Below are 26,849 nucleotides of genomic sequence, written 5' to 3' on the forward strand. Positions count from 1 at the left end.
CGGAGGAGAGATTACATCACTTCCTCTGCCTGTGTTTACATTACAGGAGAGGAAGTGATGCAATGCTTCACTTCCATTCGTCAGGAGCGATCGCGAGGGGGTGGCCATGAATGAATGGCCGCCCCCTCATCCCGGATCGCTCCTGGACGGATACCGACCGCCGCTGGCACCGGGGGGGGGGCCCGATCGGGCCCCCCACCCGCGAGAAGGCAGGGACGTACAGGTACGCCCATATGCCTGCCCGTGCCATTCTGTCGACATTATATCGTCGTGCGGCGGTCGGCAAGTGGTTAAGCTATACAGGAAAAGCTGAAGTCTGGCGGTGGAGGGACAGAGCAGAGTGGTTGCTGGTCAGGTTTGGTGACACAGGCATCTCCCTTTTGTTGACAACATTGTACTGTTTAGCTAGGATTAATAGCAGTTATTGTACTGTACTATAGCCTAGCAAGTGAAACATTCTTTTGCTGGTACTGCCTCTGCTTTGTATTGTAAGCTATGAGTGACAAAGGGACCAGGAACACCTCTAAGGGTTTTAAGGGGTTAATGATATACAACAAACTATAAAAACCCTTCCAAAAGAATGTCTGTCTTCCTCCCTGGGAAGTAGAACACTTCTGTCCCTGTATTTCATACAAACAGGTTTTTCTTCTACCATTTAAAAGATTATTGCTATGATGTCACTCCATAGTAGGGCTAAACATAGCAGATTCCCATCTAGTCCTCCTGAGCCCTTTTGTTGAGATGCAGGAGGTTGGGAATCGGGTAGATCTTCCCTAATATTGGAAGATACTTATTTTCCTTTTCAGAGGATCCTAACAGGGAGGGAGTAGCTGCACAAGTCAGGTGTTAGTCTACTCCCTTAACCCTTTTGTTGCCTGCCACAGGCTCTTGAGGTATCTACCTCTAATAGGGTTCATTTGAATCTCCCCCACCCTGGGAGTCCATTCAACATGGTGTCCAATGGAACAAGTTCTGTAGTGCAAATCTGCAAGATGCAAAAAGCACTAAAAGTGCATAGCTATGTATTCTGAATGGGAACATTTTTATGAAAGAAATGGGGAGTTCCAGCTATTAATGCTGCAATCACCTCAGTGAGCAGAGTTTCACATGTCCAGTGGATAATGCACTGATGTTAAAGGATCCAGCAAGTTAAGGTTGGATTTTCCTTTTAAAGACAAGATGTCTTTTGGAGTGGCTCAGTCCAATAACCCCTTAACGTTTGCTCCACTATTGTGGTAGAGCACATTTTGAGTCAAGCCAATACATTGGAATGTGGACTCCAAGGTGTTAACGAACAGGTGTGAGATACCTGAAATTTCTGCCTGATCAGCAGACTCGGCGGGGGGCTGGTGTATTTAATGCACTGTGTCTCACAGATGCTATGACGGACTCGATCATTTAAGCCCTATGGCTTATACTTGGACTAGTGCATTTTTGCAGAAGTCCGTGGCTGAGATATTGGTGAGATGAAGCACCAGATGAAAACCCTTAGCCAGTCTTTGTCCCTTCCTGGGGTATGACTATTTAGAATGGATAAGTACATCCAGAAGGCAGTAAAAGGAGGTTCAAACAGTTCTCCTTTTAATCATGCAGCCTCTCCTATGCTTGGGGGATCTGTCTCGACGGTCTCAATCGTTAGGTTCAGGAGAGTTCCCAGGGGCAGCACCAGGATCTTGGGGACAGCCCATGAAGCAGAATGCTAAGGCCTTCTCATGAAGAAGCACCCCCACTTGTTTGAGTAAGGGGAAATGTCCTTGCGATTCTCAAGGTCTGGCAGAAACAATGTTAAGAGCAGAGTGATTTCTGTGATTTTCTTCTCTAGGTTACATCTAGAGTTTCAAGAGCCTGAATGGCCTAGTCCACTTTCGATCCGAGGGTTCGGGTCCTGTTTGGGTGCTGCCTGTGGGGTCCTTGGGGCTGCTGATGCGGCAGTCTTATGCAAGAGTGTCCGTCTCCTCATAGAATGCTCCCAAGGTTCCAAGAAAAACAAAAAAGGGAGAAAGAGAAAGGAGAAGTCTTTCTGGTCTCCGGATCCGCTGTTATCCCAGTCGGTGATATCAGAGATTCCCTTAGTGGAACAGGGTTTTTTGGCTCAAACCTTTTAAGGTCCCAGAGCCAAGCAGAGAGGTAAGAACCACTCTAGATCTCGGAGATCTGAATCAACACTTAAACATCCGATCCTTTTTATAATTTGATCGGCTGTGTCAATCCTGCAAGGAGGGGAGTTGCATATCTCCATGTGCCAAAGTTTCCCGCTTACCAGAAATCTCTGCGGTTTGAAATATAAAATGTATTATCAATCGTGGCACTGCCATCCGGCCTAGCCACAGCACTATGTGTTCTGAAAGATTGACACCTCCTTTTGCCAGGTTAAAGGCTCAAGGCATAGCGGTTCTAGCCTATTAGAAGATCTACTTTGAATAGATCATTCAGTCTCAGGTCTAAAGCCAGAGTCTGATCTCAGCTGTAGATAGCTGAAATCTCTAGGTTGGATCCTCAGCCTAGGAAGATTCTCCTTAAAACCATCAAGGAGGGTTAGTTGGGGGCTGGTTATAGATACCATACAGAAGAAGGTATTCTTACCCCAGTCGTGAATCCGTTCCATTGTAGGACTAATTCAACTTATCAGGTAAGGAAAATTCCTTCATTTTGGCTGCAGGAGATTTTTAGGGGAAATGGTGGCCTCCTTCAAGGCCATCCCTTACGTGCAGTTTTATTCAAAGACTGCTTCAAGACACCATCCTGTTGGTCTGGAATAAAGAGGATTCAGGCCTTGTGTGTTACCAATACGCTTGGCTCCCGACATAGGTCAGATCCTAAATTGGTTGTTGTCCAGCAGGAGAGAAAATCTTTATCCTGCAAGGTGTTAACAGAGGTGCAAAATATTCTAGCTTTGGCAGAACGCAACACTCCTTGCCTATCGGCAATTTTAATATTTCAGGCGTACTACTTGAGACGCCAACAATTATTTCCGGGAGAATATCTCTTCACCCCGACATCTTCCTAGCAATATGTCAGATGGGGTACTCCGGACATGGACCTATTCGTGTCCACATTCATTAGTAAGATCGACAACTTTGTCAAACAAGGGGTCCGCTAGCAGGCAGAATAGAGGCATTAGTCTTCCCAGGGGATCAGTTCTCACTGATCTATGCATTTCCTCCAGCTCTGCTACTTCCGTGCCTTCTCTGTAGGATTAAGCAGAAACAGAAGGCGGTGATTCTGGTGGCCCCAGCAGGTCCCAGAAGATCTGAATTTATCTAGATCATAAGGAGGGCAGTTGAAGTCCTTTTGGACTCTGCCATTAATGCCAGACCTTCTTGCACAGGGTCCGGTATTTCATCCTACTTTACGGACAAGGAGTTTAACAGGTTTGTCTGTCGATTCCCACTCTATAAAAGATTGTGGGTAATCTCCTTCAGTAGTGTCTATTTTGACTAATGCCAGGAAGCCAGCTTCCAGAGTCACTTATTATAGAATCTGGAAGGCATAGGTTTCTTGGTATGGATCCAGGGGTTGGCACCCCAGGAGGTATGTCAATAGGCAGGATTCCTGCATATGGGATCTGAAATGAAGCTGGTCTTGACTTTTATCAAGAGCCAGATCCAGGCCGTCTGTCTTTTCCTACGGTCTCTTGCTTCCCACTCTTTGTGCGTAGCTTATTCAGGGGGTAACGCGGTTTATTCCCCTTATCAAGGCACCTCTAAATCCTTAGGATTTAAGATTGGTCTTGTCAGCCTTTGTTAAATCGGCCGTTTGAACCTTACGAGAAATTCTCTTGGTTCTTTGAAAGAAAGATAATCTTTTGCTTGCCATTTCTTCTGCTAGAAGAATATTGGAACCAACGGCTCTGTCTTGTAAGAGCCATATTTAATCATGTATAGGGACGAGGTGATTTGATGTCCTCATCCTGAACTCTTACTAAAAGTGGTAACAGGTTTTCATTTAAACCAAGGTATTATTCTTCTTCCTTTCTCCCCAGAAGCCTTAATCTGGGGAAGAGAAAGCACTACAGTCTCTTGATGTAGTAAGAGCGATCAGAATCTATTTAAAGGCGACCGCTCAGGTTCGCAAAACACAGGTTTTGTTTGTACTGCCAGAGGGTCCAAGATATGGACAGGCAGCATCAAGATCCACTATTTTCCAGATGGGTTTGTCAAGTGATTGATCAAGCTTCAGCTTAAAGAAGAAAATTCTTCTCTTATTAAGAGCACATTCATCCAGGGCGATGAGTGCCTCTTGGGTGATGCATTATCAGGCCTCTATGGCTCACATCTGTAAGACCGCAACTTGGTCTTCGGTTCAGACGTTTATCCGATTTTTTTTTTTTCAAATCGATATTAAAGGTCATGAGGAGTTTGCCTTTGGGCACAGCATATACTGCAGGCTGCAGTCCTCTGGCCTCCTGTTTCCTTGAGTCTGTAGACCCCCACCCCTTCAGTTGCCATTGCTATGGGACATAACACATAGTTATTACTATGGCGCTGTGTCCCCCTGATGTAAGAAAAGAAAATGGGATTTTTAAAATGGCTTACCTGTAAAATCTCTTTCTTTGATGTACATCAGGGGACACTGAGGTTCCTCCCTTCTTATACACTTCGATTGCTTGGTTACAAAACTGAGTACTCCCAGTAGTGGGAGGTGTTATATGGGGGAAGTTTACCCCTAAAAGGGGCGTGCCAGTGTCCAGCACCTGATAGTCCCATATAACCCACATGGTTATTACTATGGCGCTGTGTCCCCTGATGTACATCAAATAATTTTTTTTACAGGTAAGCTGTTTTTAAAAATTCTATTTTCCAGTTTGTAGCTCTGCCTTCGGCCTAACTACTGCAACTCGAGTGTTTACAAAGGTCCTGGCTCCTCCTTTAGCCAGGTTAAGGGGCTCAAGGTATAACGATACTAGCCTACTTAGACTATCTACTCTTGATAGATCGATCGGTAGCCCGCTTAAATCCAAAGTTTGGTCTCCACAGTCATCTACCTGAAATACCTAGGTTGGATTCTCAACCTAGATAAATCCTCCTTAGAACCATCAAGGAGATGGCAGGTCTTGGGGCTCAGAAGAGGGTGATTTGCCCCAGGAATGAATCGGTTCCATAACAGTACTGATTCATTTGATCAAGACAAAGAATCCTTCTAATTGACTTTGCATGAAATTGTTGGGAAAGATGGCGGCTTCTTCGAGGCCGTTACTTATGTGCAGCTTCATTTAAGACTGCTGCAAAATAGTATCCTGTCAACTTGAATCAAGAAGGTTCAAGCTTTGGACTTCTCAATGCGTTTATCCCCCAAAGTGCGTCAGAGCCTTAATTAATGGTTGATATCCAAGAATCTTTAGAAGGGAAAATCCTTTCTACCAGTTACCTGGAAGGTCGTAACAACAGATTGCAGACTTCTGGGCTGGGGAGCAGTCCTGGAAGAAGCGTATATCCAAAGGAAATGGTCCAAATCAGAGAGGACATTGCCCATCAATAGTCTAGAAATTCGGGTAGTACGCCTGGCCCTAGAGGCCTGGGCGCTCAGACTACAGAATTGTCCTGTCTGGCTCCAATCCGACAGTGCCACAGCAGCAGCAGCCTATGTCAATCACCAAGGTGGCACAAGAAGTTGTGCAGCCCAGAGAGAGATGAATCGTATTCTATCTTGAGCAGAAAACATTTCTTGCCTATTAGCAATTTTCATTCTAGGAAGAATTGTCAGGCAGACTACTTGAGTCACCAACAATTGTTTCTGGGAGAATGGTCCCTTCACCCCAACATCTTTCTGTCAATATGAGGGGGAGTTCTGGACGTGGATCTGTTTGCGTCCAGATTCAACAACTTTGTGTCAAAGACAAGGGATCCGATGGCATACCGAACAAATGCCTTGGTTTTTCCGTGGGATAATTTATTTAATTTATTTTTCATTGACCTAGGTGTTCTCTCCAGTTCTGCTGCTTCCGTGTCTTCTCGCAGGATCAAGCAAGAAGGGAAGGAGGCGATTCTTGTGGCCCAGGAGATCTTGGTTTGCTGAGATCATAAAGATTGCAGTAGGGGACCCTACTGCTATTGCCAGACCTTCTTTCGCAAGGTCCGGTATTCCATTCTACCTTAAAAACGCTAAATTTAGCGGTTTGACTATTGGGACCCATTTTCTTGGAGATCGTGGGCTGTTAGCTTCAGTAGTTTCTACTTTTGGTTAATGCTAGGAAGCCGGCCTCCAGAGTCATATTCTATAGAATCTGGAATGCAGTCCCCTGGTGTGAATCCAGGGCTTTGCACCCCAGCTAATGTGTCATAGGTAGGATCCTTGTATTCCTATCAAAGGCAATAGGCCTTATCAGTGTTTTTTTTTTTTTTTTTTTCCCCTACAACCACTTGCTTCACACTCTCTGGTTCGTAACTTTATTCAGGGGGTGACGTCGATTAATCCCCCAGTTAAGTCTCCCCTGAACCCTTAGTCCTGTTGGCTTTACAGAAGCAGCCTTTTTTTCTTTGAGTCTATATGAGAATTTCCTTCGGTCCTCTTGACAAGGGAAAATAATTTTCTTAGTTGCTATATCGCAGGAAGAGTATCAGAGTTGGCTGCTCTTTCTTGTAAAGAGCCATTTTGGTTTATTCATAAGGATAAGGTTGTATTGCGGCCTCATCCTGTGTTCCTATCGAAGGTAGTATCAGGTTTTTCGTTTAAACCAGGATATTGTTCTGCATTCATTTTTTCCAGAACCTCATTCTATGGAAGAAGGTCACTACATTCTCTTGATGTGGTGAGAGCTGTTAGGGTCTATTTGAAAGTGGCCGCTTGGATTCATAAAACAGATGTTTTATTTGTGTTGCCAGACAGTCCTAAAAAGGGGACAGGCAGCGTTGAAATCTACTATTTCTAAATGGATTTGTCAAGTGATTGTTCAATCTTATGGTTAACGAGAATGTCTCCTTTTCATATTAAAGCGCATTTCTCCAGGGATGTTAGTGCTTCTTGGGCAGTGCATCACCAAGCCTCCATGGCTCAGATCTGCAAGGCTGCAACTTGGTCTTCAGTCCATACATTTACCATATTCTATTAAGTAGATGTAACAGATCATGAGGATGTCACCCTTGAGCGCCTTGTACAACAGGCTGCAGTATGAGTCCTCTAGTCTCTTGGTGCCCTACTCCTTGTTGTCTCCCTCCCTTCAGTTGACATTGCTATGGGACATCCCACATAGTAACTACTATGGCTCTGTGTCCCGTGATGTATAAGAAAATAGGATTTTTAGAACGACTTACCTGTAACTTCCTTTTCTTTTGCAGTACATCACGGGACACAGAGGTCCCTCCCTGGTATGCTTTGCTACAAAACTGAGATACTCCCACCAATGGGAGGGGTTATATAGGGAGTGCACTTTTTTAATTGAGGGTGTGCCAGTGTCCATCACCTGAAGGTGGCCTATAACCCACATAAAAACTACTATGGCTCTGTGTCCCGCAATGTACTTCAAAGAAAAGGATTTTACAGGTAAGCTGTTATAAAAAATATCTATTTTTTTTTATTAAAAATGGTAACAGATACATATTTTCACTATAATTTCACTTTTTTTTTTTCTCCTTGGGGACATGAGGTTTTTTTTTATTTTTATTTGGGGCACTGTTTTATTACAGACAATGTTTAGGTTTTTTACCATATGCTGAAAGTAATTGTACTGTCTTCTTAAACTGTATTTCTTTTCTATCCTAGGTGTAGGTGGTACATCTGAGAACGAGGACCCATCTAGAATGGTAATGGTTCTAGCAGCTACCAATTTTCCATGGGATATTGATGAAGCTTTGAGGAGACGTTTGGAGAAAAGAATTTACATTCCATTACCCTCCAGTTAGTATGAAATTTTGCAACAGTACCACACCTGCCACTACTAGAGATTTGGAGTTATGTGTTTTTGTTTTATTTTTGATTCTTTGATTTGAGCTTGTAAAAATGTATTGTATTTCTGATTTAGTCTGATGGACTCCTCTGTTAAAATATTGAGCCTAATCAAATATGGCAGTTCTATACACGTATACAACTACAAACTATTTGAAGAGGTTTTTTTTTTTTTTTTTACACACAAGATTATCTACATTAAGCAAATCTTTTACATGTATAACTAAAATATTAAACCTATAAATTACCTTTTTAGAGCCATTTTGTTTTAGGGCATTATCATTTAAAGTGACTGTCACCACTCCATATCATTACTCCCCAGCCGTTGTAAGTATTCGACCACCAGATGAGTCTAATACAAGGGTCGTCAACTTATGAGCTATAGGGAACTCCACATGAGGCTAGTAGAGATCACTGCTATTACCATAATCAACGTTCCCACTACAGACTGCTGAGGTCCGAGGGACGCAGGTTGGGCACCAGGGATCTAATACCTGCTCCCACCTACTGTGGTTCCTCTGGCTGGCTCATACATCCTGTAGTGATGTATGAGACCATGGAAAAAAAACAGTGTCTGGAGCAGGAGTAAGTATTCTACACACCCGGAGGTGTAAAGTACTTTGCAGAGGATTTTTAAACGATGCATACTTTTACAGATGACCTGTTTTGCATAAGTGAACCGGTAACATGCCAAATAATATAGAACAAAAAATACAATCACAAAGAAGAATGTGTTTTAAGTAAGGGAAAAGGAGGTGTTACCAAGTACTATAGGAATATGGGGGGGGGGGGGGGGGGGGTGGAGGGGAAGAGGGATGTATCACGTATCAAGATACACATTTGAAAAGCTACCTTTTTTGTGTTTCAGCTACAGGAAGAGAGGAGCTTCTGCGAATAAACCTTAAAGAGCTGGAGATTGCAGATGATGTTGACATTGCAAGCATAGCACATAACATGGAAGGTTACTCCGGTGCAGATATTACTAATGTGTGCAGGTATGTCTTCATATATTGTAATATGAAGATTACATTTAAATGTACCATTACTTGCATAGTAAAGGAAACTTTCATTGAAAATGTTCTAGTTTTTTGCGGCCCTTGTGTAAAGATGAGCCCCGGATGCTTGAAAAAGTGAAATACAGGCTGGTTGCTTTAAGAGGGAGCATTTCAAATAAAAGTACAGGGGTTCTAGATATTTCTGTCTTTATTTTTTTACTATGTGTTTACAATGTCATGTAACACGTTTAAAATTTGTAAAACTAACAAACGATTCCCAGAACACTATGGGATACCTAAATGGCACAACAGTAGCTGCCTGGATTGAGACTCCTTTTGATTAACCTTGGATGGAATCGTTTTTATAAGGGATGCCAGTTTCCAAATTTCTTTTTACAAAAGATAGTAGCGGCTGAAGAAAGGTTCTCTAGCTGCACATTAGCTGTAAAAACCCATAATAGTCATGTATTTAATATTTACCTTGTTTTCTCTTGCCATATAATTAGAGAACATATACAAAACCACTATACATGCCCTTCAAACCAGGGAGATTGTACTGCAAAGGAAAATTTTGATTTTGCAAGTTCTATTTTAATGTTGATAAATTCAGAAATGAGCCATGAATGCGGTTACTCGATACAAAGTTTAAAAGAAGGGATTGCGGAGGATAATGCCAAGAGTAGTGAATGTATGAAATTGGAAAGCCGAACATTAGCAACTGATAGGAAAACCAGAAATCAAGGTCAAAGTCCAGCCTGAACTTTGGTGCCCTGGTAGTCTGATTTTAAAAGTCATTTTCAGGTTTAACAAGGTGACTTTAGGGTTCACCTGCAGCAGACCACCAATATAAGGGCAAAAACTGCAGGTTCTCTTTGAGCTCTGGCGCTTTAGGCAACAGGTGTAAGCTAATGCAAATTGTGGGGTTACCTTTTGATCCCAGCAGCAGTTACATGACTTATTTTATTTTTATTTATGACTATTTACACAAGGGTGGCCTTTTTACAGCTAAATAATATACATAAGAATGTTAAACGGATATAAAAGGAAGATTATTGTTGAAATGATTGGCAATAGAATATTTTTTCACCATAAAGAGACTGTCCTTTTCTCCCAAAGTTGTATGGGGGAAGAAGTTGATCGGTTCAGAAAGCTGACCTTATCATGCTTCAATAACAATGATTTTGCAAATGTCTTTGGTAGAAAGCTGGGTGAGAAAGCAGGATTTTTTCCATAAGCATTAATGCATGCTTTGAAAACATCATCACTAGAAAAGGAGCTTTAAAAAAAACGCACTACTGGCAGGTATTGTTTTTTTTTTTAATGCCTTGTCTCAGGTTAGGTCCGTATCCCATTGTAGTTTTAGTATGTGTCCTTTTTAATAAAGTATTACAAAACATGTATCTGCATGTCAGTGATACCTAGTTAGGTAGGGGTTAATAGTCTAGCATTTAATTTTTAAAGAGAATTGATATTGCAAGAAAGGATAGTATCATAATAGACTTAGGCCAACCATACACGGTTAGAAACTTGACCACTTCAGCAGGCTCAATGTACCAAGTTGATCGACTGACTGACCAGCCTACTGGATTTGTTGGTGATAATCACTGTCTAAGGCCGCGTACACACGGGCGGATTGTCTGCCCAACTAAGTTCGGCAGACAATCCGACAGACGGTCCGTTCAAAATTAGCATGAACGGACTTGACCACACACGATGAGCAGACAGTCCGCTGAAAGCGTGCGTGATGACGTGTACAGCACGTACGACGGGACTAGAAAAACGACGTCCTATACACTGCAATGCAACCTTCGGCCGTGTAAACCCTTTCTGAGCATGCGCCATACTTAGTCCGTCCAACTTGCCTACACACGAGCGGACTGTCCGCTGAAACCAAGTTTGGACGGACAAAACCAAGTTTGAACGGACTGTCTTACGGAAATTCCGTAAGACTTTGTTCGTCAGATTGTCCGCTGAAAAAGTCCGCTGAAGCCCACACACGAGCGGATTGTCCGCTGAAACACTGTTCAGCGGACTAAGTTGGACAGACAATCCACCCGTGTGTACGCGGCCTTACACTGCAGGGATGAAGAACATTGCTGATGGCCCTGTCTGTGTTGATTGGGGAATTGTGTGCATTTCTTTCCTGCATGTCTGGCCTTAGTTATTGAGTGCTTATCTTTTCATGAATTCCTACACATGCTCATTATATCCATAATACATTAAATATAATTCTATATATGCAGCTTTGTTCAACTAGCAAAATTTGCAAAGGGTTTTTGAATAGAGCACTCAAAGTGCTCCAGGACAATATGAATATAAGGCTGAAAAACAGAATGTTTTACCTGCTAAAGTGTGAAACACTGTTTAGTTAGTCCGTAATTGACAAACCTTTTGACATCTGCTTAGCCAGGCAGGTGAATACCATAACTCCTAAGATGGCTTTACAGGTTCTAGATCTGTGTTGGTATCCTTGCCTGATAGTTTGCAGGGAAAACAAGACGTTTAAGCCAGAATATGTTTGCTTTTCCTGGAGCGGTGATTGTGAAATAATCAAAACAAGAGACCTGGATCCTTAAAAGGATACATATTTCATTCAATGCAGGTATCCTGTAAATAACCAAATACATTGTATAGAACAGACTGTCAAACGTTCATGATAGAATGTGTCTAAATAGTGGTTTGGACTAACATTGTATATATTGTACAGAGATGCTTCCTTGATGGCAATGAGAAGACGTATTGAAGGACTTACTCCAGAAGAGATTCGAAATCTTTCCAAGGATGACATGCACATGCCTACCACAATGGAAGATTTTGAGGCAGCTTTAAAGAAAGTCTCTAAATCCGTATCTGCGACAGACATTGAAAAATATGAAAAGTGGATAGCAGAGTTTGGTTCTTGTTGAACAGCCATATTTTGTTATGGGAGGAGGTTCTGCCTTAAGTCTTAAAGAGCACATGTCATGTGCACCTAAAAATCAGTACCCTCTTTGCATAGGCTCTTTGGGGGCCTACCGCCTCAATTCATAGAAGTGGTAGCCGTTAAAATAAATTTAAAAAAATAAAATAAAATGCACCAGAGGGAGCCTGCTATGCAGGTAACAGGTAACTTTGATTCTTCTGTGCATTTCGCATATGTGCTCTAATTGTTTTCATTATATCTGTAGTGTTGGGACTGGATCCCTGTGTGTTTTTTTAAAAAATATCTATAATTCAATAAATAAAAAGCTCTGTTTTCATTCAACATGTTAGTATATTATTAGTACATGACTAATTCAATTAAAATGTGAATGTACCATGATATATATATATATATATATATATAATTTTTTTTTTATACAATATACATTCCATATTACCAGGCTTAGATACCTGTTTTAAACCAAGTTCTTTCCTTTTATTTTTTTTTTTAAAGGGTAACTTTAATAAACTCCCCCCCTGCTGTGTTAAGAGACAAAGGGGGGGGGCGGGGGGAAGTTGTGCATCCAGGAAGTATTCACATTGCTTCACTTTTTCCACATTTTGTCATGTTATAGCCTTATTCCAAAATGGATTGTTAGTTATTTTCCTCAATTCTACAAACCCCCATACTGACAATGTGAAAGAAGTTTGAAATCTTTGCAAATTTATTAAAAATAAAAAAATAACAATTCAGTTTATTGGACATAATTTGGAAAGGCACACACCTGTCTATATATAAGGTCCCACAGTTAACAGTGAATATCAGAGCACAAACCAAGCCATGAAGTCCAAGGTATTGTCTGCAGACCTCCGAGACAGGATTGTATCTAGGCACACATCTGGGGGAAGGGTACGTACAGGAAAATTTCTGCAGCATTGAAGGTCCCAATGAACACAGTGGGCTCCATCATTCAGAGACGAAAGAAGCTTGGATCCACCAGAATTCTTCCTAGAGCAGGGCCGCCCAGTCAAACTGAGAAGTGGAGAAGGGCCTTAGGGAGTCTATCAAGAACCTAATAGTCATTCTGATAGAGCTCTAGTGCTTCTCTGTGGAGAGAGGAGAATCTTCCAGAAGAATAACCATCTCTGCAGCACCCCACCAATCAGGCCTGTATGGTATAGTGGCCAGACGGAAGACACTCCACAGTAAAAGGTACATAACAACCCTCCTGAAGTTTGTCAAAAGGCACCTGAAGGACTCTCAGACCATAAAAAACAAAGATTGAACTCTTTGGCCTAAATAGCAAGTGTCCTGCCTGGAGGAAACCAGGCACCGCTCATCAACTGGCCAATACCATCCCTTCAATGAAGCATGGTGGCAGCATCATGGGATGTTTTTCAGTGACAGGAACTGAGAGACTAGTCAGGATCGAGGGATAGATGAATGATAAATAGATAAATTTCAAAAATGCAGCAATGTACAGAGACATCCTTGATGAAAACCTGCTTCAGAATGCTCTGGACCTCAGACTGGGGCAAAGGTTCATCTTCCAACAGGACAACGACCCTAAGCCCACAGCCAAGATAACAATGCAGCGGCTATGGGACAACTCTGAATGTTCTTGAGTGGCTCAGACTTGAACATCGCTTGTAAGATCTGAAAATGGCTTTGCACCAACACTGCCCATCCAACCTGATGGAGCCTGAGAGGTCCTGCAAAGAAGAATGGGAGAAACTGCCTGAAAATAGGTGTGCTTGTAGCATCATACTCAAAGACTTGAGGCTGTAATTTGGCGCTTCAACAAAAAGGTATTGAGCAAAGGCTGTGAATAATTGTGTACTTGTGAATATATATATTTATTTAATTTGAAACGATTTCAAACAAACTTCTTTCATGTCATTATGGGGTATTTAATCCATTTTGGAATAACGCTGTAACATGAGAAAATTTGGAAAAAGGGAAGCTCTGTGAATACTTTCCGAATGCACTGTAGGATTTCCCGCTAAAGCAGTTTCTTTCCTTTATTAACCCACCAGAATATTTTACTCCCTTCATTATCTGAACCATTTTCTGCTATTCACTGTGCTTTAACTGGCAATTACTCGGTCATGCAACACTGTATGGAATTTTTTTTTTTCCACACAAATGGCTTTCTTTTGGTATTTAATCACTACTGGGTTTATTTTTTGGTATATAAACGAAAAAATACTGAGCATTTTGGGGAAAAAAAAAGTTTGTTAGAAAATTTTGCTAACAAATCTATCTTCATAAATGTAGCCCAAAATGTAATTTTTGGTAATAATAACCCAAATCCGTGTATTTAATCTGTGAAAATGTATAGTCTACAAACTATGGTATATGTATTTGCAAACCGAGCGATTGTGAGGGAGCAAATCAGAAAACTCAGTCATGGTAAATACAAAACATTTTATTTTACAGTTTCATATTTTAACAAAACAGAAAATTAGCAAGTGATACAAATCGCATTTGATTTTTTTTTTTTTTTTTTTTTAAACCATTTGGTTATCTTTCAAAACCGTAAACTAAAGATTTAATAAGACCTCCCTGCTTTTGATTAATACAAATATGAGCTAATGTATCTATCCCTGTGGATAGCAAAATCACTTGAAACACCATCCTGAGAAAGGGGTAATTTTCTTCATGGAAGTAGCTATACATTTTTGATGCCCTTCATTATGCTAAATGGTTACAGGGCTCAAAACATGTTGAAACATTCTGTTGGTAAATTTACTGATGGATTGTACTAAAGCAAACAATACCAGCTTGCAAAAACTTTAAAAACTACAGTGAGTAAGGTAATATAAGCTAACATACATTGTTGAGTGAAACAAATCAGGGCATGAAAGGCAAAAGTAGTAGTAGGTTATAAATGTTCATTCTGCATATAAACTAGTACTAAAGTTCAGACATGGCACAGTGTCAAAAAACAATAGTTTGTTTCCAGTCTTGCAGGATATTTTGTGGCGCACAAGTTTTATACCCTGATTTACATTTATCAGCAAAGTAAAACAATTTGGCCTGCTTAAAAATGTCACTTTTAAGAAATAAATCTGACATTTGTATATACAGTTTAATAATTTAACACAAAATATATCTGAAAAGGTTCTTTTAAAAACAAACCTGTTAGGCAAGACCTTGTTTGAAAACCTCAAAAAGACTAAGAGTAAGTGAGCACCACTAGTTCACTTTGCTAAAGCTTGGTTCACACTAATGTGGGCCATGTTGCCTGCGTTTGCTTGGGCACGGCAGCCCATTTACTTGAATGGGCTACTGTGCCACGGGAAATGCACAAACCCACATGGTCTTTGACAACACCCGCAATCGCACTGCTAGCTAAGATGCATGGGGGGGGGGGTAAGAATGAATGGCAGCCCTGCAAGAGTGGTGCGATTCGGGTGTGGGAATCAATGCGATACCCAGGAACGCACTAGCATGAACCAAGCCTGTTTAAGATTCTAACTTCTGTGTGATGACTTGCCTCTTCATGGAGCCCAAACCAGCTGAAGTCCAATATCCACTCCACTAGCACAATAGTTTTATTAGCCACTTATGGACTCACTGGACAGTGGGTACTATCTAGGGCTGCAACTAACGATTATTTTCATAATCAATTAGTTGGCCGATTAATCGGTTAATAAACTTAAAAAAAAAAAAAAAAGGGTCAAATTGACATTTTCAACCACAGTGAGGGGAAAATTTGGAAATAGAAAACTTTTTGGTTAAAGTAATTTTTCAGACAGTGTATGTGGTTTTTGTTCAGAAATAAAGTGAAAATTTCAAACAAAATTCTTTCATTCAGCGAATGTACAAAGATTTTTCATCTGAATATTCTCATCTGAAAATTGATCCGTGAGGCCAGCATAAGGCTCGGTACACACATATGCAGTTTTTACTTTTGAACTGTTTCTGCAGTGCTTTTTGCTGTGAGTTGATTTTTGCGCACGTGATTTTACTGCAATTTGCGTTTTTTTTTGCATTTTTTTGGGCAGATTAAAAAAAACACATTGCTGCAAAAACGCATTACATTCTTTTCTGCAGCTTCTCCATTGAAGTATATTGAACCAAAAAAGCTCCATTTTGCGTTAAGTCCCCGACCCTTTCTAAATAAGCAGCGGCTGAAAAAAGCACAGATATGAAGGTGTCCCATAGGAAACCATGTAAATGAACTGTAGTGCGTTTCCGCAAAAAGCACCAACAAACATATAGATGTGAACCAGGTCTAAGACATTTAGTAACATAATGGAGTTAAACTAAAATTGGCCCTTTATAGTACAAAAAAGCAAATCACTACTGGAAGGGGTTGTTCTTTTTTTACTCTACAACAGTGAAAGTAATATTTACAGTAGTGATATTTTTGTACTATAAGGGGCTCATTTTCGTTTTTTTTTAACCCCATTATGTTCCTGGTCGATTAATCGATTATGAAAATAGTAATCGATTAATTTCATAATTGATTAGTTGTCGATCAATCAATTCGTTGTTTCAGTTTCTAGTTCTATCCATGGGTTTGTTTGGGCTGGACAAGGCAAGGGGGGGGGGGGGGTCAGTTCTTGGTAAGAGTAAGGATTGGTGGGGGACATGAGGGATTACTAGCTAGAACAATATGTCAAGACTTTTAACCAGATCAGCTCTCATACCTTTATACCCTCTTGTAGACCTGAGCAATTTCTACTTTTTCACCACAAGCCTATTTATTCAGCATAAACAGTGTCTTAAGTTTTTTGTGGGGGAAATACATTTTTAAAACTTTAATCTGGGCCTGTTTTCACTTAAAAAAATACTTTTACTGTAAATGGAAAAAATACATTTAATTCTGTAATAAACCCTTTAAAATTATGTTCCTGGTACAAAGCATGGCTAAGTTATTTGAATTTTTTTTTAAATTTTGCACTCTTTAGGTGGCACTAAAAAAAAAAACGCTAATGGGAAGGATGGCAAAAACTAGGGTTGATGGTAGTTTAAATAGGAATATTGTTTTACGAGGCAGCTGTCAGCAAGGACAAACCTGTGGAAAGGCCCATGTAGATCTAACCTTAGTTTTGAAAGTTTAATTTATTTATGATTTACCTGATGTGCAAGGCTGCCGGACAGCTTTAAAACAATACGTTTGTTTTAAATTTATTTATTGCATAAAATACACTGCACCTCATTCATAAGTGTCTTGGAAAAGCAGAGTGTTCCCCCTTTTTAGGGTCAGTGCAATATGCGAAAATTTAAAGCAGAGTTCCACCCATTTAAGAGTCAACAGCTACAAAAAGTTGCATTTTGGGTGGAACGTCACTTTAAGGGCGAGTATAATTGCTCACGCTAAGCAAAAGAAATAGTTCTTCATACAATTTGGCATGAAAGAACTTTGAACTATGTTGCTTACATAAAGTAAATGTTATAACTTGCCCAGAATGCATATTCATTTAAATTATTTAAAGAATCAATGGACAAACAAATGGGCTGCCTTGAAAGTATTTAGTACCTTCTTGTAACTGCACAAGGAGGCCTGTGTTCAGCAGATAGGTGGCAACAGGGGCGGACACATTACATACGTTAGTCCCTACGCCCTTTAGCTGCAAGGCAGCAGCTGAGGATGTACACATGCTGCGGCAGGAATTATAGCCCCTGTTGCTTTTAGTGGGTGATATCGTGACCTATTCAAGTGAATAGGGCCCACTCTGTAACCATGTGCAATGCATGCAGTAGCAGCATGCTAGTGTGGGATCCAAGGGGTTAAAGCAGGTGACGTGATGAGGCAAAACGCCTCCTTATCGCCTGCTTTAACCGTTTTGGTTTGAATCCCCCCCCCCCCACCTTCCCCTACTAGAACATGTTCTCTCCCCTCGAACACTGCTTCCAGCACATATGCTCTTACACCCCCCTCTCCCATCACTTCTCCATGTGTTACCTGCCCCCAACCCCCTTCCCTATCCATAAGCTATGCACAGACCTCAAAATCAGTGTGGCTCCTGCAGTTTAATGTCGCTCCTGTCTGAGGAAGATCCTCAGTGAGCTCTGTGATGTGTAGGCTCAGCTGGGAGAGATGTCAGCTGCTACAAAGGGGCATCACTGCAGGAGGGAGCCCAGGCACCCCGCAAGAGATGTGGGGAAGATATCCAGATTGCCTGCCCCTAGCGAACCCCTGTCAACCTAGTTACTGGAGCTCAGTGCTGAAACTTGTCCTGTCACTGGGCTCCAAGATAAGCATAGATTCCTTGGGATGGAGGCACTCGTGTCCAATTTCCCTAATGGTCAGTCCGCCCCTGGGTGGGAATTTTCTGCATCACGCTTTCAATCAGTCTAACAGCAGACAATGCCTATTTGTACTTTACAGCACTGGGATGCTTTAGAGAATATATGCATAGCTCTTTGTAAAGGCCAGGTCATAAAAATATGATGTGGAAATTAGCCTCTGGGAAATAGTGATTTATGTCATCAAAGGAAGAGTGCCTATATACCTTCTGTTACAATGCATATTACTTGTCAGTCTTACAATAATGGGAAAAACTTTACCATAATTTAAGTCAGACAGTCCAATCTGAATATCATAACTGGATGCAGGCTTTTGGAGGGGAATAGTGGCTTTATATAATATTTCCAACCTGCTGTGCTTTCACGGTTACTTCTTCAGGGTTTAAAATTAAGGGAACATACAACGCAGAATCCTTGATATCATTTGGTTGCAGAATTCCTCTATAAAAACACAGAAGACAGACATTACAGAACCATGTTCAAATGAAGGGCACTTCAAAAGAGACTGATATATAGCATTTTAAAATACGCACAGTATGTAAATCCAACATTTCATATTCCTGATATGTGCCTGTTGTAGCATGTATTTGTATGACAAGGCATCCTGTTCTCTTTGCATTGCTTCCATTGCGTTACATCCCCAGTGTTTCTGCCAGTCCCTTTGCTTTCATATTAAAAACTGACCACATGCCTCTATTCAGGATCACGCCTCTTTTAAATGCAGAACTAAGTGAGTGGAAGATCTAGATGGGGATCAGTGGACACCTGTAACCTCAGCCTCTCGCAAATGTTTATTCTACATAGAGCCTACAGAACTCCTATACAACTCCATGGTTGGGGCAGAAAAGACTCTCCTCTCTGTCCAAAACGTAAAGTGCACCAGGGGGACTTTATACATATACTTTGGAGATGCCCAAACTCCACCGATATTGGGTGGAAATATTCCAATGTATCTCTAGACTAGCTCAGATAGCGGTACCCCTGAACCCCCTGGTGTACTTGCTAGGGGCAATTGATGAGGAGATGTACCACATGATAACCAGGCTGTTATATCTGGCTAGAAAACTTTTAGCTAGATATTGGATGGCATCCACAGTCCCCACAGGGAAACAATGGATTACCTACGTTAACTCACTACTTCTCAGGGAGCAACTAGTTTATAGCCACAAAGCTGTGACTTTTTAGCTCATTTGGCAACCATGGCTGGATAATCCCAATCTTGCACCACCACAATTGGTGATGGACAGACTTTGCATTAAGAATCACCATTGATTTCTGAGGGGATGAGACGAGAGAGAGGAAAAAGGAGGCGGGAGAATCAAGTTAGGTCATGTGAAAGGATAAAAGCACTAGAATCCACATGATCTGTCAGTTGAAGAAATGTTTAATACCTGCTCTAATTAATTGGACTGAAAGTGCTAGTTGAAAAATCCTAATATCTGAATTGCCTTCTGTTATTGCTCATACTTGATGCAATTTTTATAACATGTATATTTCTCTTATATTCACCGACCGACACAGCTCCTCTCTGTAACAAAACGGGTTGTTAGCCCTATCACTGGAGATTACTAGGCAAAGTTGTAATACTGGCTGGTTCACTTATCCTTGTAGTCTCCCCAGTCCGGCCATTGAGCGTGTGCAGGTCGCAGCTACAGCTCGGCAGGCCACGACATACCTCAGCTCCAGAGGTGATCGTGAGCTTTTATGCTCCGGGGCATACATATGACCAGGCTACTGATGTCTGCGTCACAGTAGGCCGGGCCAGTAGACTTCCCTGTACTGATCAGGAGTTGGCTACAATGGAATGTCTCCCAGCTCTTCAGGACTGGTAAGTACAGCTCTCCCTGTCTCGGAAGGGTTGAGCAGCTGGGCATTCCCTGGGAGGACGGCCCCTCACTTCTCTCCCCTGTCCCTAACTCCCCTCCTCCCCCCCCCCCCCCCTCACAGGGGTGGCTGTGCATAGATTGCCCCTGTGTTGGTGCAGCGCTGTGTCTGCCACATGCTTTCTTTCAGCTTCTCATGGCGCTGGCTGGCAGCCATTTTCAGTGTGGGCAAGGGACAGAATGCTCCACGCCATTTTCCTGGTAATTCCCTATTCAGAACACTGGCGGCCATTTTCTTGAAGCTGGACCATGTTTTTTGTGCTCTAGCAGCAGCAGCTCCAGTGCCCTCAGCTTCCTGTTTTGTCACCCCAGAGCGCTAGGAGGCTTTCTGTGCAATCTGGACACTTTTTCAGATCGCACAGCGATCGTTCACTGATCGTGCTGACGGACTGCCACCAACACAGCTTTGGTTCCCTCTGCATCTGGGAACGCTAGGGATTTACAGGCACTGCTGTAAAACAGCGCAGAACTCCTCAGGGCGGTGATTGCGGCGGGTTAGAACTCCTCAGTCAGCGGCAGCAAGGAGGGTGGGACTGTCACTGTCCTACGTCCCCTTCAGGTGGCAAACAGGGTAGGGTCAGCATGGCTTCAGAAACTGGCATTTCTTCCCCCGAAATCCATGCAATTGCAAACCGGTCACCTGCGGACTGCGTGGTCCCCATGGACATCCTGACGGCGGTCCTCAATTCGTTTCTTGCCAAGATAGAGGCGGTGCGGGGGAAGAAAGGTGCTAAAAAGCGCCCCCTGCCCCCCCCGTCCTCTGGGGAGAGCTCTGACACAGACTCGGGTCCTGCTGAGGCCGGAGACCCCTGCTCTGTCGCTGACCAGGACAGTGAGGATGAGTCCCCGTCCAGGTCTGTGCGTGACAAAGCGTTTGTTGGAGCACTTATCACAGCTGTGCGTGATACCCTGAAGATTCAGGAGCCAGTCCCTTTTGGGTCCCGCAAGCCAGCACGTTCACCTAAGGTATTCCCGTATCTGACTTATTTTGACAAGTTAATTTATGGGGTCACCCGCAACGGACCTTTTCGGTCCCCAAATACATGGCGGTGCGTTACCCTTTTGAGGAAAGCCTTCTCAAGAAATGGTCGGCTACTCCGGCCGTGGACCCCCCCAGTATCCAGGTTAAATAATGTAAGTAACCACGATCCTGGTTGAGGGGACTCCTGCATTCAAGGATCCCATGGACAGGAAGGCAGAGGCGGTGGCTTGTTCCTTGTTTACGGTTGTGGGGTCAGCCGTGCGACCTGCACTGGCATCCGCACTGGTGTAGCAGGCACTGACTGAGTGGGCAAAACTTTTGCACTGCGAATTGGGAGAGTAACAGGCTTCCCCTGTCTGCGTGGAAATAGCAGACCAACTAGTACAAGGCCTTAAGTACGTCTGACACGGCCTTGGAAACTCTCCCTCTGTTATCCAGGGCTTCATTGTCAGCTGAGGTGCCTGATTTGGCTAAAATGCTGGTCTGCTGACCAGGCATAAAAAAAAAGCGGCGGGCTAATGCCAGACCAAAGTACTGGCGTTGCTGAGACAATGTGGAATTGCAATCGTGGGCTACCTAGACTATCTCCTCCTGAGAGCATCTTCCGCCTCAGAATTAGAGGAGGATATGGTGATCACCATGCAGACCCTCCAGGAATTTGGGTGGCTGTTGAACCTAGGTTTGCTGTTGGACTCCAGGGAAGCGAGAGTTTTTCTCCCTTCAGACAAATTGCAGACTCTCAGATCTGCGGTCAAACTACTGATGAACCACAAGTGGTTGTCGCTCCGGTTTTGCATGCGAGTACTGGGACTCATGATGGCCTCCTTCAAGGCAGTACCCTACGCCCAGTTCCACACCAGAGTACTGCAGAAGGAGATCTTGTTAAAATGGGACAAATCTCAGTTGTCCCTAGATCGACAGATCCAGGTGAGCCAGCCAGTCAGGGACTCTCTGATCTGGTGGTTGAGGTCCCCGGTGATTTAGTCCGGAAAATCGTTCCTTCCTCTGAAATGGACGGTGATCACTACAGACGCCAGTCTATCCGGCTGGGGTGGAGTGATGGGGGTTCAGTCGGCTCAAGGCCTCCGGTCGACGAAAGAATCAGAGTTGCCGATCAATCTGCTCGAATTGAGAGCGATCAGGCTGTGTCTCCACACATGGTCTGTGAGTCTTCAAGGGCGTCCGCTCAAGATACAGGTCACTCACATACTTCGGTGGGCAGATCGGCACGTACCGGCCCTGTCGGCCATTTACATCCCGGGAGTGGAGAACTGGCAGGTGGACTGAGTTGACAGATGCTGGACCCAGGAGAATGGGCATTGCATCCGGAGACATTCAGGCTCCTGTGCCTGAAGTGGGGGAACACCAGATGTGGATCTACTTGCCTCCCGTCTCAATCGGAAGGTGCCAAGATTCGTGCCCAGGACAAGAGATCCGTGGGCAGACGTGCTGGTGGCTCCGTGGGATCGGTACCAGCTGATCTACGCCTTTCCTCCACCGAAACTGTTGCCACGTCTGCTTCGCAGAGTAGAAGCCGAGGGGATCCCAGTAATACTGGTTGCCCCAGATTGGCCTCAGCGTCCTTGGTTTCAGACCTGGTGCCTTTGGTGGCAGACGCTCCCTGGTAACTGCCGTTGTGAGAGGACCTCCTATCTCAAGGTCCAATCTTCCATCCTGCTTTACCATCGCTGGCTTTGATGGCCAGGTGTTGAGGAATCGGGATCTGTCGGACTCTGTGATTCCAACTATGTTGAGGGCACGAAAATCATCTTCTTGGAAGATATACCATCGTACCTGGAAGGCCTACATCTCCATGTGTGAGGAGAAAGGATGGCATCCGCGCTCCTTTTCCATATCCAGGATCCTGCCGTTTCTCCATCAAGGAGTGGACCAGAGATTGTGCTTAATGGCAATCAAAGGGCAAATCTCAGCCTTAGCTGTCTTTTTTCTCAACGACCCCTGGCATTGCACTCCTTAGTGAGTACCTTCGTTCAGGGGGTACGACATGTAGTCCCTCCGGTGCGTCCACAGTTACCTCCATGGGATTTGAACCTGGTGTTGTCGGCGCTTCAGAAACCGCCGTTTGAGAATATCGGGGGAGATTCCCCTTTTGACTCTTTACCAGAAAGTGGTCTTTCTAGTGGCCATCACATCGGCCAGGAGGGTTACGGAATTGGCAACCTTGTCTTGCAAGTCGCCCTATCTGGTTATCCACAGGGATAAGGTGGTATTGCGTCCGCAACCATCCTTTCTACCAAAAGTGGTCTCGGCTTTTCATATCAATGAGGACATCGCTGTGTCCTAAGCCGAAGCACCCCAAAGAGGTGGCCCTTCACGCTCTGGACGTGGTTAGGGCCCTGAGGGAGTATTTGGCTGCCACGGCTCCCTTTTGGAAATCAGACTCACTGTTTGTTTTGGTCTCGTCGGCCACCATTTCCTGGTGGATCAGACAGATTGTAGTACAAGCTTATGCCTTGAAGGGGCAGGTGCCCCCCTTTCCAGTCATGGCCCACTCCACAAAGGCAATCGAAATGTCTTGGGCCTTTCGATACCAAGAGTCGGTCGCTCAGGTGTATAAGGCGGCGACCTGGTTGTCTGTCCATATATGTTTACCAAGTTCTACAAGGTAGACGTCAGTGCATCGGCGGATGCCGGTTTTGGCCACAAAGTTTTGCAGGCGGCTGTGTAGTTGCAATTGAATATGCAATCAATATTTTTTCCTGGTTTTTCGAAAAAACGCAGTATTGTTATGTTAATGCACTGTTGCATTACTTCCGCAGTTGGTTGTGGTCTTGGGGATCACTCCGGGTGAGGAGACCTGGTTATTTTGTGGTGGTTTTTCACGCACTCCTGTTTTTTTTTGTGGGTTTAGTTTCACTAGTTCCCACTTGCCATGGTGGATGAAGTTTTTATGCTTTTTCCCCATCCCTCGTTTGGCATTGCTTGGGGACGTCCCCTTTTGTTACAGAGAGGAGCTGTGTAGGTCAGTGAATATAAGAGAAAATAGGATTTTTTTTTTTGTACTCACCGTAAAATCCTTTTCTCTGTAATTCACCGACCGACACAGCACCCACCCCTCCTTTTTTTTTTTCTCTTTACGTTATACTGCTTCTTGACGTACTGCGGCTGCTAGGACAGACTGAGGATTGTAGCCTGGGGACCACCCCCTGGATGTAACTAAAAGTTCTGAAGTGTTGTATTACAACTTTGCCTAGTAATCTCCAGTGATGGGGCTAACAACCCATTTTGTTATAGAGAGGAGCTGTGTCGGTCGGTGAATTACAGAGAAAAGGATTTTATGGTGAGTACAAAAACTCCTATTTTTTTTTTTTTTTATATACTCAATGGATGCAATCATTTTTCAATAAAATAAAAAAAACTGACCACACTAAACAGTCGAACACAGTGGTCAGTTCCTTTGCTATGTTGGGAACACAGCCTGCTTTACTCCAATGATCAGACTTGTCCCGACAACACAGTACTCGCTTTTTTTGGTGAATGGGTAGGGGTACTTCCCCATACTCATTGGCATAGGTGGTTAATGGGGGCTTCCAGATACCAATTGGCATACTGCCCGCAGACTCCTACAACCACCAGCCAGGGTTATGGGGACACCACAGTGACCTATCCAGGATTGTCTTACTCCGCCTGGCTTTTGGAGTGCTGTGTCTGGACCCCACTGGATGTTTCCAGGTTAGCCTGGAAGTAACCACCATTAGGTACTAGTGCACTTTCCAGACTTCTGGTAAAAGTTAGCCACAGAGTTCTTTCAATGTCGAGAGCCACCCGCAGGGTTTTTGCACTTGCTCTATTGCTTTAGCCTCATTTTCTGGGTGGGCCAATTGAGTTACGCATCAGGAGTTACATCAAGTATATATAGGTCTCTGGGCACATTTAACCCATTCCACAGGACATGGGGAAATTTAAACACTGTGTTCTGATCACATCCTCTAGGTGCACCCATGCTCTTTCTTGCTGTATAGCATTGAGGAAGCATTCTCCCCACTTTGGAAAGTCACAACTTGATCTTCAACCCATACTTGCTGCTCACCTCCAATGATTTTGGTCACCTCTGACCATGCCATCCTCTCCGGTTACTAGCAGGCTTGGTTTTTTTTGTCAGTACGGGAAGCCTTAAGTCACCTTACCACCAGGCATTTAGAACCTTTCTGAATCCCAAAAACACAAGTGGAACAGTCATGCTGTACTGGGTGGCCCCAGCTCACACACACTACTAATGCAGATGAGATCTACACATTTAAATCATGTTGCCCTCTGCTCCTAGAATCTATCCCATCTTCAGGAGTTCTCCTTAGCTCGGTCAGGTGTGGCTGGCTTCCCTGCCCTCTCAGGTGACTTTTACTATAGTTATGCAAGACTTTATGGTCCAAAACAGTTGCAGACTCTGATCGCAGAGGCCATAAGTGCACTCCTATGTCTTGCCCTACAAATTCTGTACCTGGACTGCTTCAAGGCATTGGCAGCTAGAGACTCTGTATGATTCTGAGTTGCTCCAGTCCCTCACAGACAAGCTTTTCTCAGAGGCGTTGAAATAGTTCTGCAGTTTCTCCCAAGTTAAAGAGATCGTTGAGTCTTAAGGATGTGGTGCATAAGATTTTAAAACTAGGAGGATCAACCTGTTGCTTCTACCAAAGCTATTCCCAGGCTTGGGTCCTTTAGAGCAGTGTTCATCAGGGCCTGTGCTACAGCTAGGCAAACTTCTAGGGGGCTTGGCCACTGGTGTTCCTACTCTCTTCAGCGAGCAACTAAGTCAGCATCAGCAGGCAGCCACCGCTCCGTTCACACATAGTGTCAGAGGCACAGCAGTGGCATAGGACTGCGTTTGTGTCCCGACTCCCAAATGAATGGAAGCAAGCAAACATTGATTCATGGGCACTGATAGGCTGCACTGATGGGTGCTAGTAGGACTGCATTTGATGGGCACTTCGTTAAAAAGGTGGGGTATACATGGATAGAGCAAAGAGGACGGCGTCAAGGGGGGCAGCAAAATTAGGTTTCGCCTAGGGCAGGGGTGTCCAAACTTTTTTCAAATAGGGCCAGATTTGATGAACTGAACATGCTTGAGGGCCGACCATTTTGCCTGACATTCTTTGAACCATTAAAATTCGGTCTAAGTGTGTTCGGCCGAGCACTAATGCACTACCCAACAAGAATTCTCATGCCTTTGTGGCTGTGTGTGGTGAAGAGATGAACTCAAGTGTATTATTTGGATACACCGTATTTTTTGGGGTATAACACGCACCTTCACTTTAAGAGGGAAGCTTCAGGAAAATTTTTTTTTAATTTTAAATAAAAAACTGAAGCAAAATAAGGGTCAGTGCCCATCTGCAGACCCACCATTGCCAGGAATGCAGCCCCACCATTGCTAGAAATTCACCCACCATTGCCCGGAATGCAGCCCCACAATTGCCCGGAATGCAGCCCCACAATTGCCCGGAATGCAGCCCCACAATTGCCCGGAATGCAGCCCCACAATTGCCCGGAATGCAGCCCCACAATTGCCCGGAATGCAGCCCCACAATTGCCCGGAATGCAGCCCCACAATTGCCCGGAATGCAGCCCCACAATTGCCCGGAATGCAGCCCCACGAATGCCCGGAATGCAGCCCCACGAATGCAGCCACCATTGCCCGGAATGCAGCCCCACGAATGCAGCCACCATTGCCCGGAATGCAGCCCCACGAATGCAGCCACCATTGCCCGGAATGCAGCCCCACGAATGCAGCCACCATTGCCCGGAATGCAGCCCCACGAATGCAGCCACCATTGCCCGGAATGCAGCCCCACGAATGCAGCCACCATTGCCAGGAATGCAGCCCCACGAATGCAGCCACCATTGCCAGGAATGCAGCCCCACGAATGCAGCCACCATTGCCAGGAATGCAGCCCCACGAATGCAGCCACCATTGCCAGGAATGCAGCCCC

The 26,849-nt window shown here is 43.8% G+C and overlaps 2 protein-coding genes across 5 annotated transcripts in view; one reads left to right on the top strand and one right to left on the bottom strand.

Moving 5' to 3' along the window:
* KATNA1 (katanin catalytic subunit A1) overlaps positions 1-12,120 on the top strand; it is a 64,303-nt gene extending 52,183 nt beyond the window's left edge. For both annotated transcript variants that reach the window (XM_077486678.1, XM_077486679.1), the window contains exons 9-11: positions 7,699-7,833; positions 8,750-8,876; positions 11,584-12,120. In XM_077486678.1, the coding sequence (XP_077342804.1) occupies positions 7,699-7,833; positions 8,750-8,876; positions 11,584-11,782 (461 nt within the window). In that variant the 3' untranslated portion in view covers positions 11,783-12,120. The remainder of the gene's footprint in view (positions 1-7,698; positions 7,834-8,749; positions 8,877-11,583) is intronic.
* A 2,065-nt stretch (positions 12,121-14,185) lies between these two features.
* Positions 14,186-26,849, bottom strand: part of GINM1 (glycosylated integral membrane protein 1) — a 66,283-nt gene continuing 53,619 nt past the window's right edge. For all 3 annotated transcript variants that reach the window (XM_077486683.1, XM_077486684.1, XM_077486682.1), the window contains one exon: positions 14,186-18,480. In XM_077486683.1, the coding sequence (XP_077342809.1) occupies positions 18,372-18,480 (109 nt within the window). In that variant the 3' untranslated portion in view covers positions 14,186-18,371. The remainder of the gene's footprint in view (positions 18,481-26,849) is intronic.

Source organism: Lithobates pipiens, unplaced genomic scaffold, assembly GCF_037356315.1.
Source record: "Lithobates pipiens isolate NorthernLeopardFrog02 unplaced genomic scaffold, aLitPip1_a1.2 Scaffold_18, whole genome shotgun sequence".
Taxonomy (NCBI): domain Eukaryota; kingdom Metazoa; phylum Chordata; class Amphibia; order Anura; family Ranidae; genus Lithobates; species Lithobates pipiens.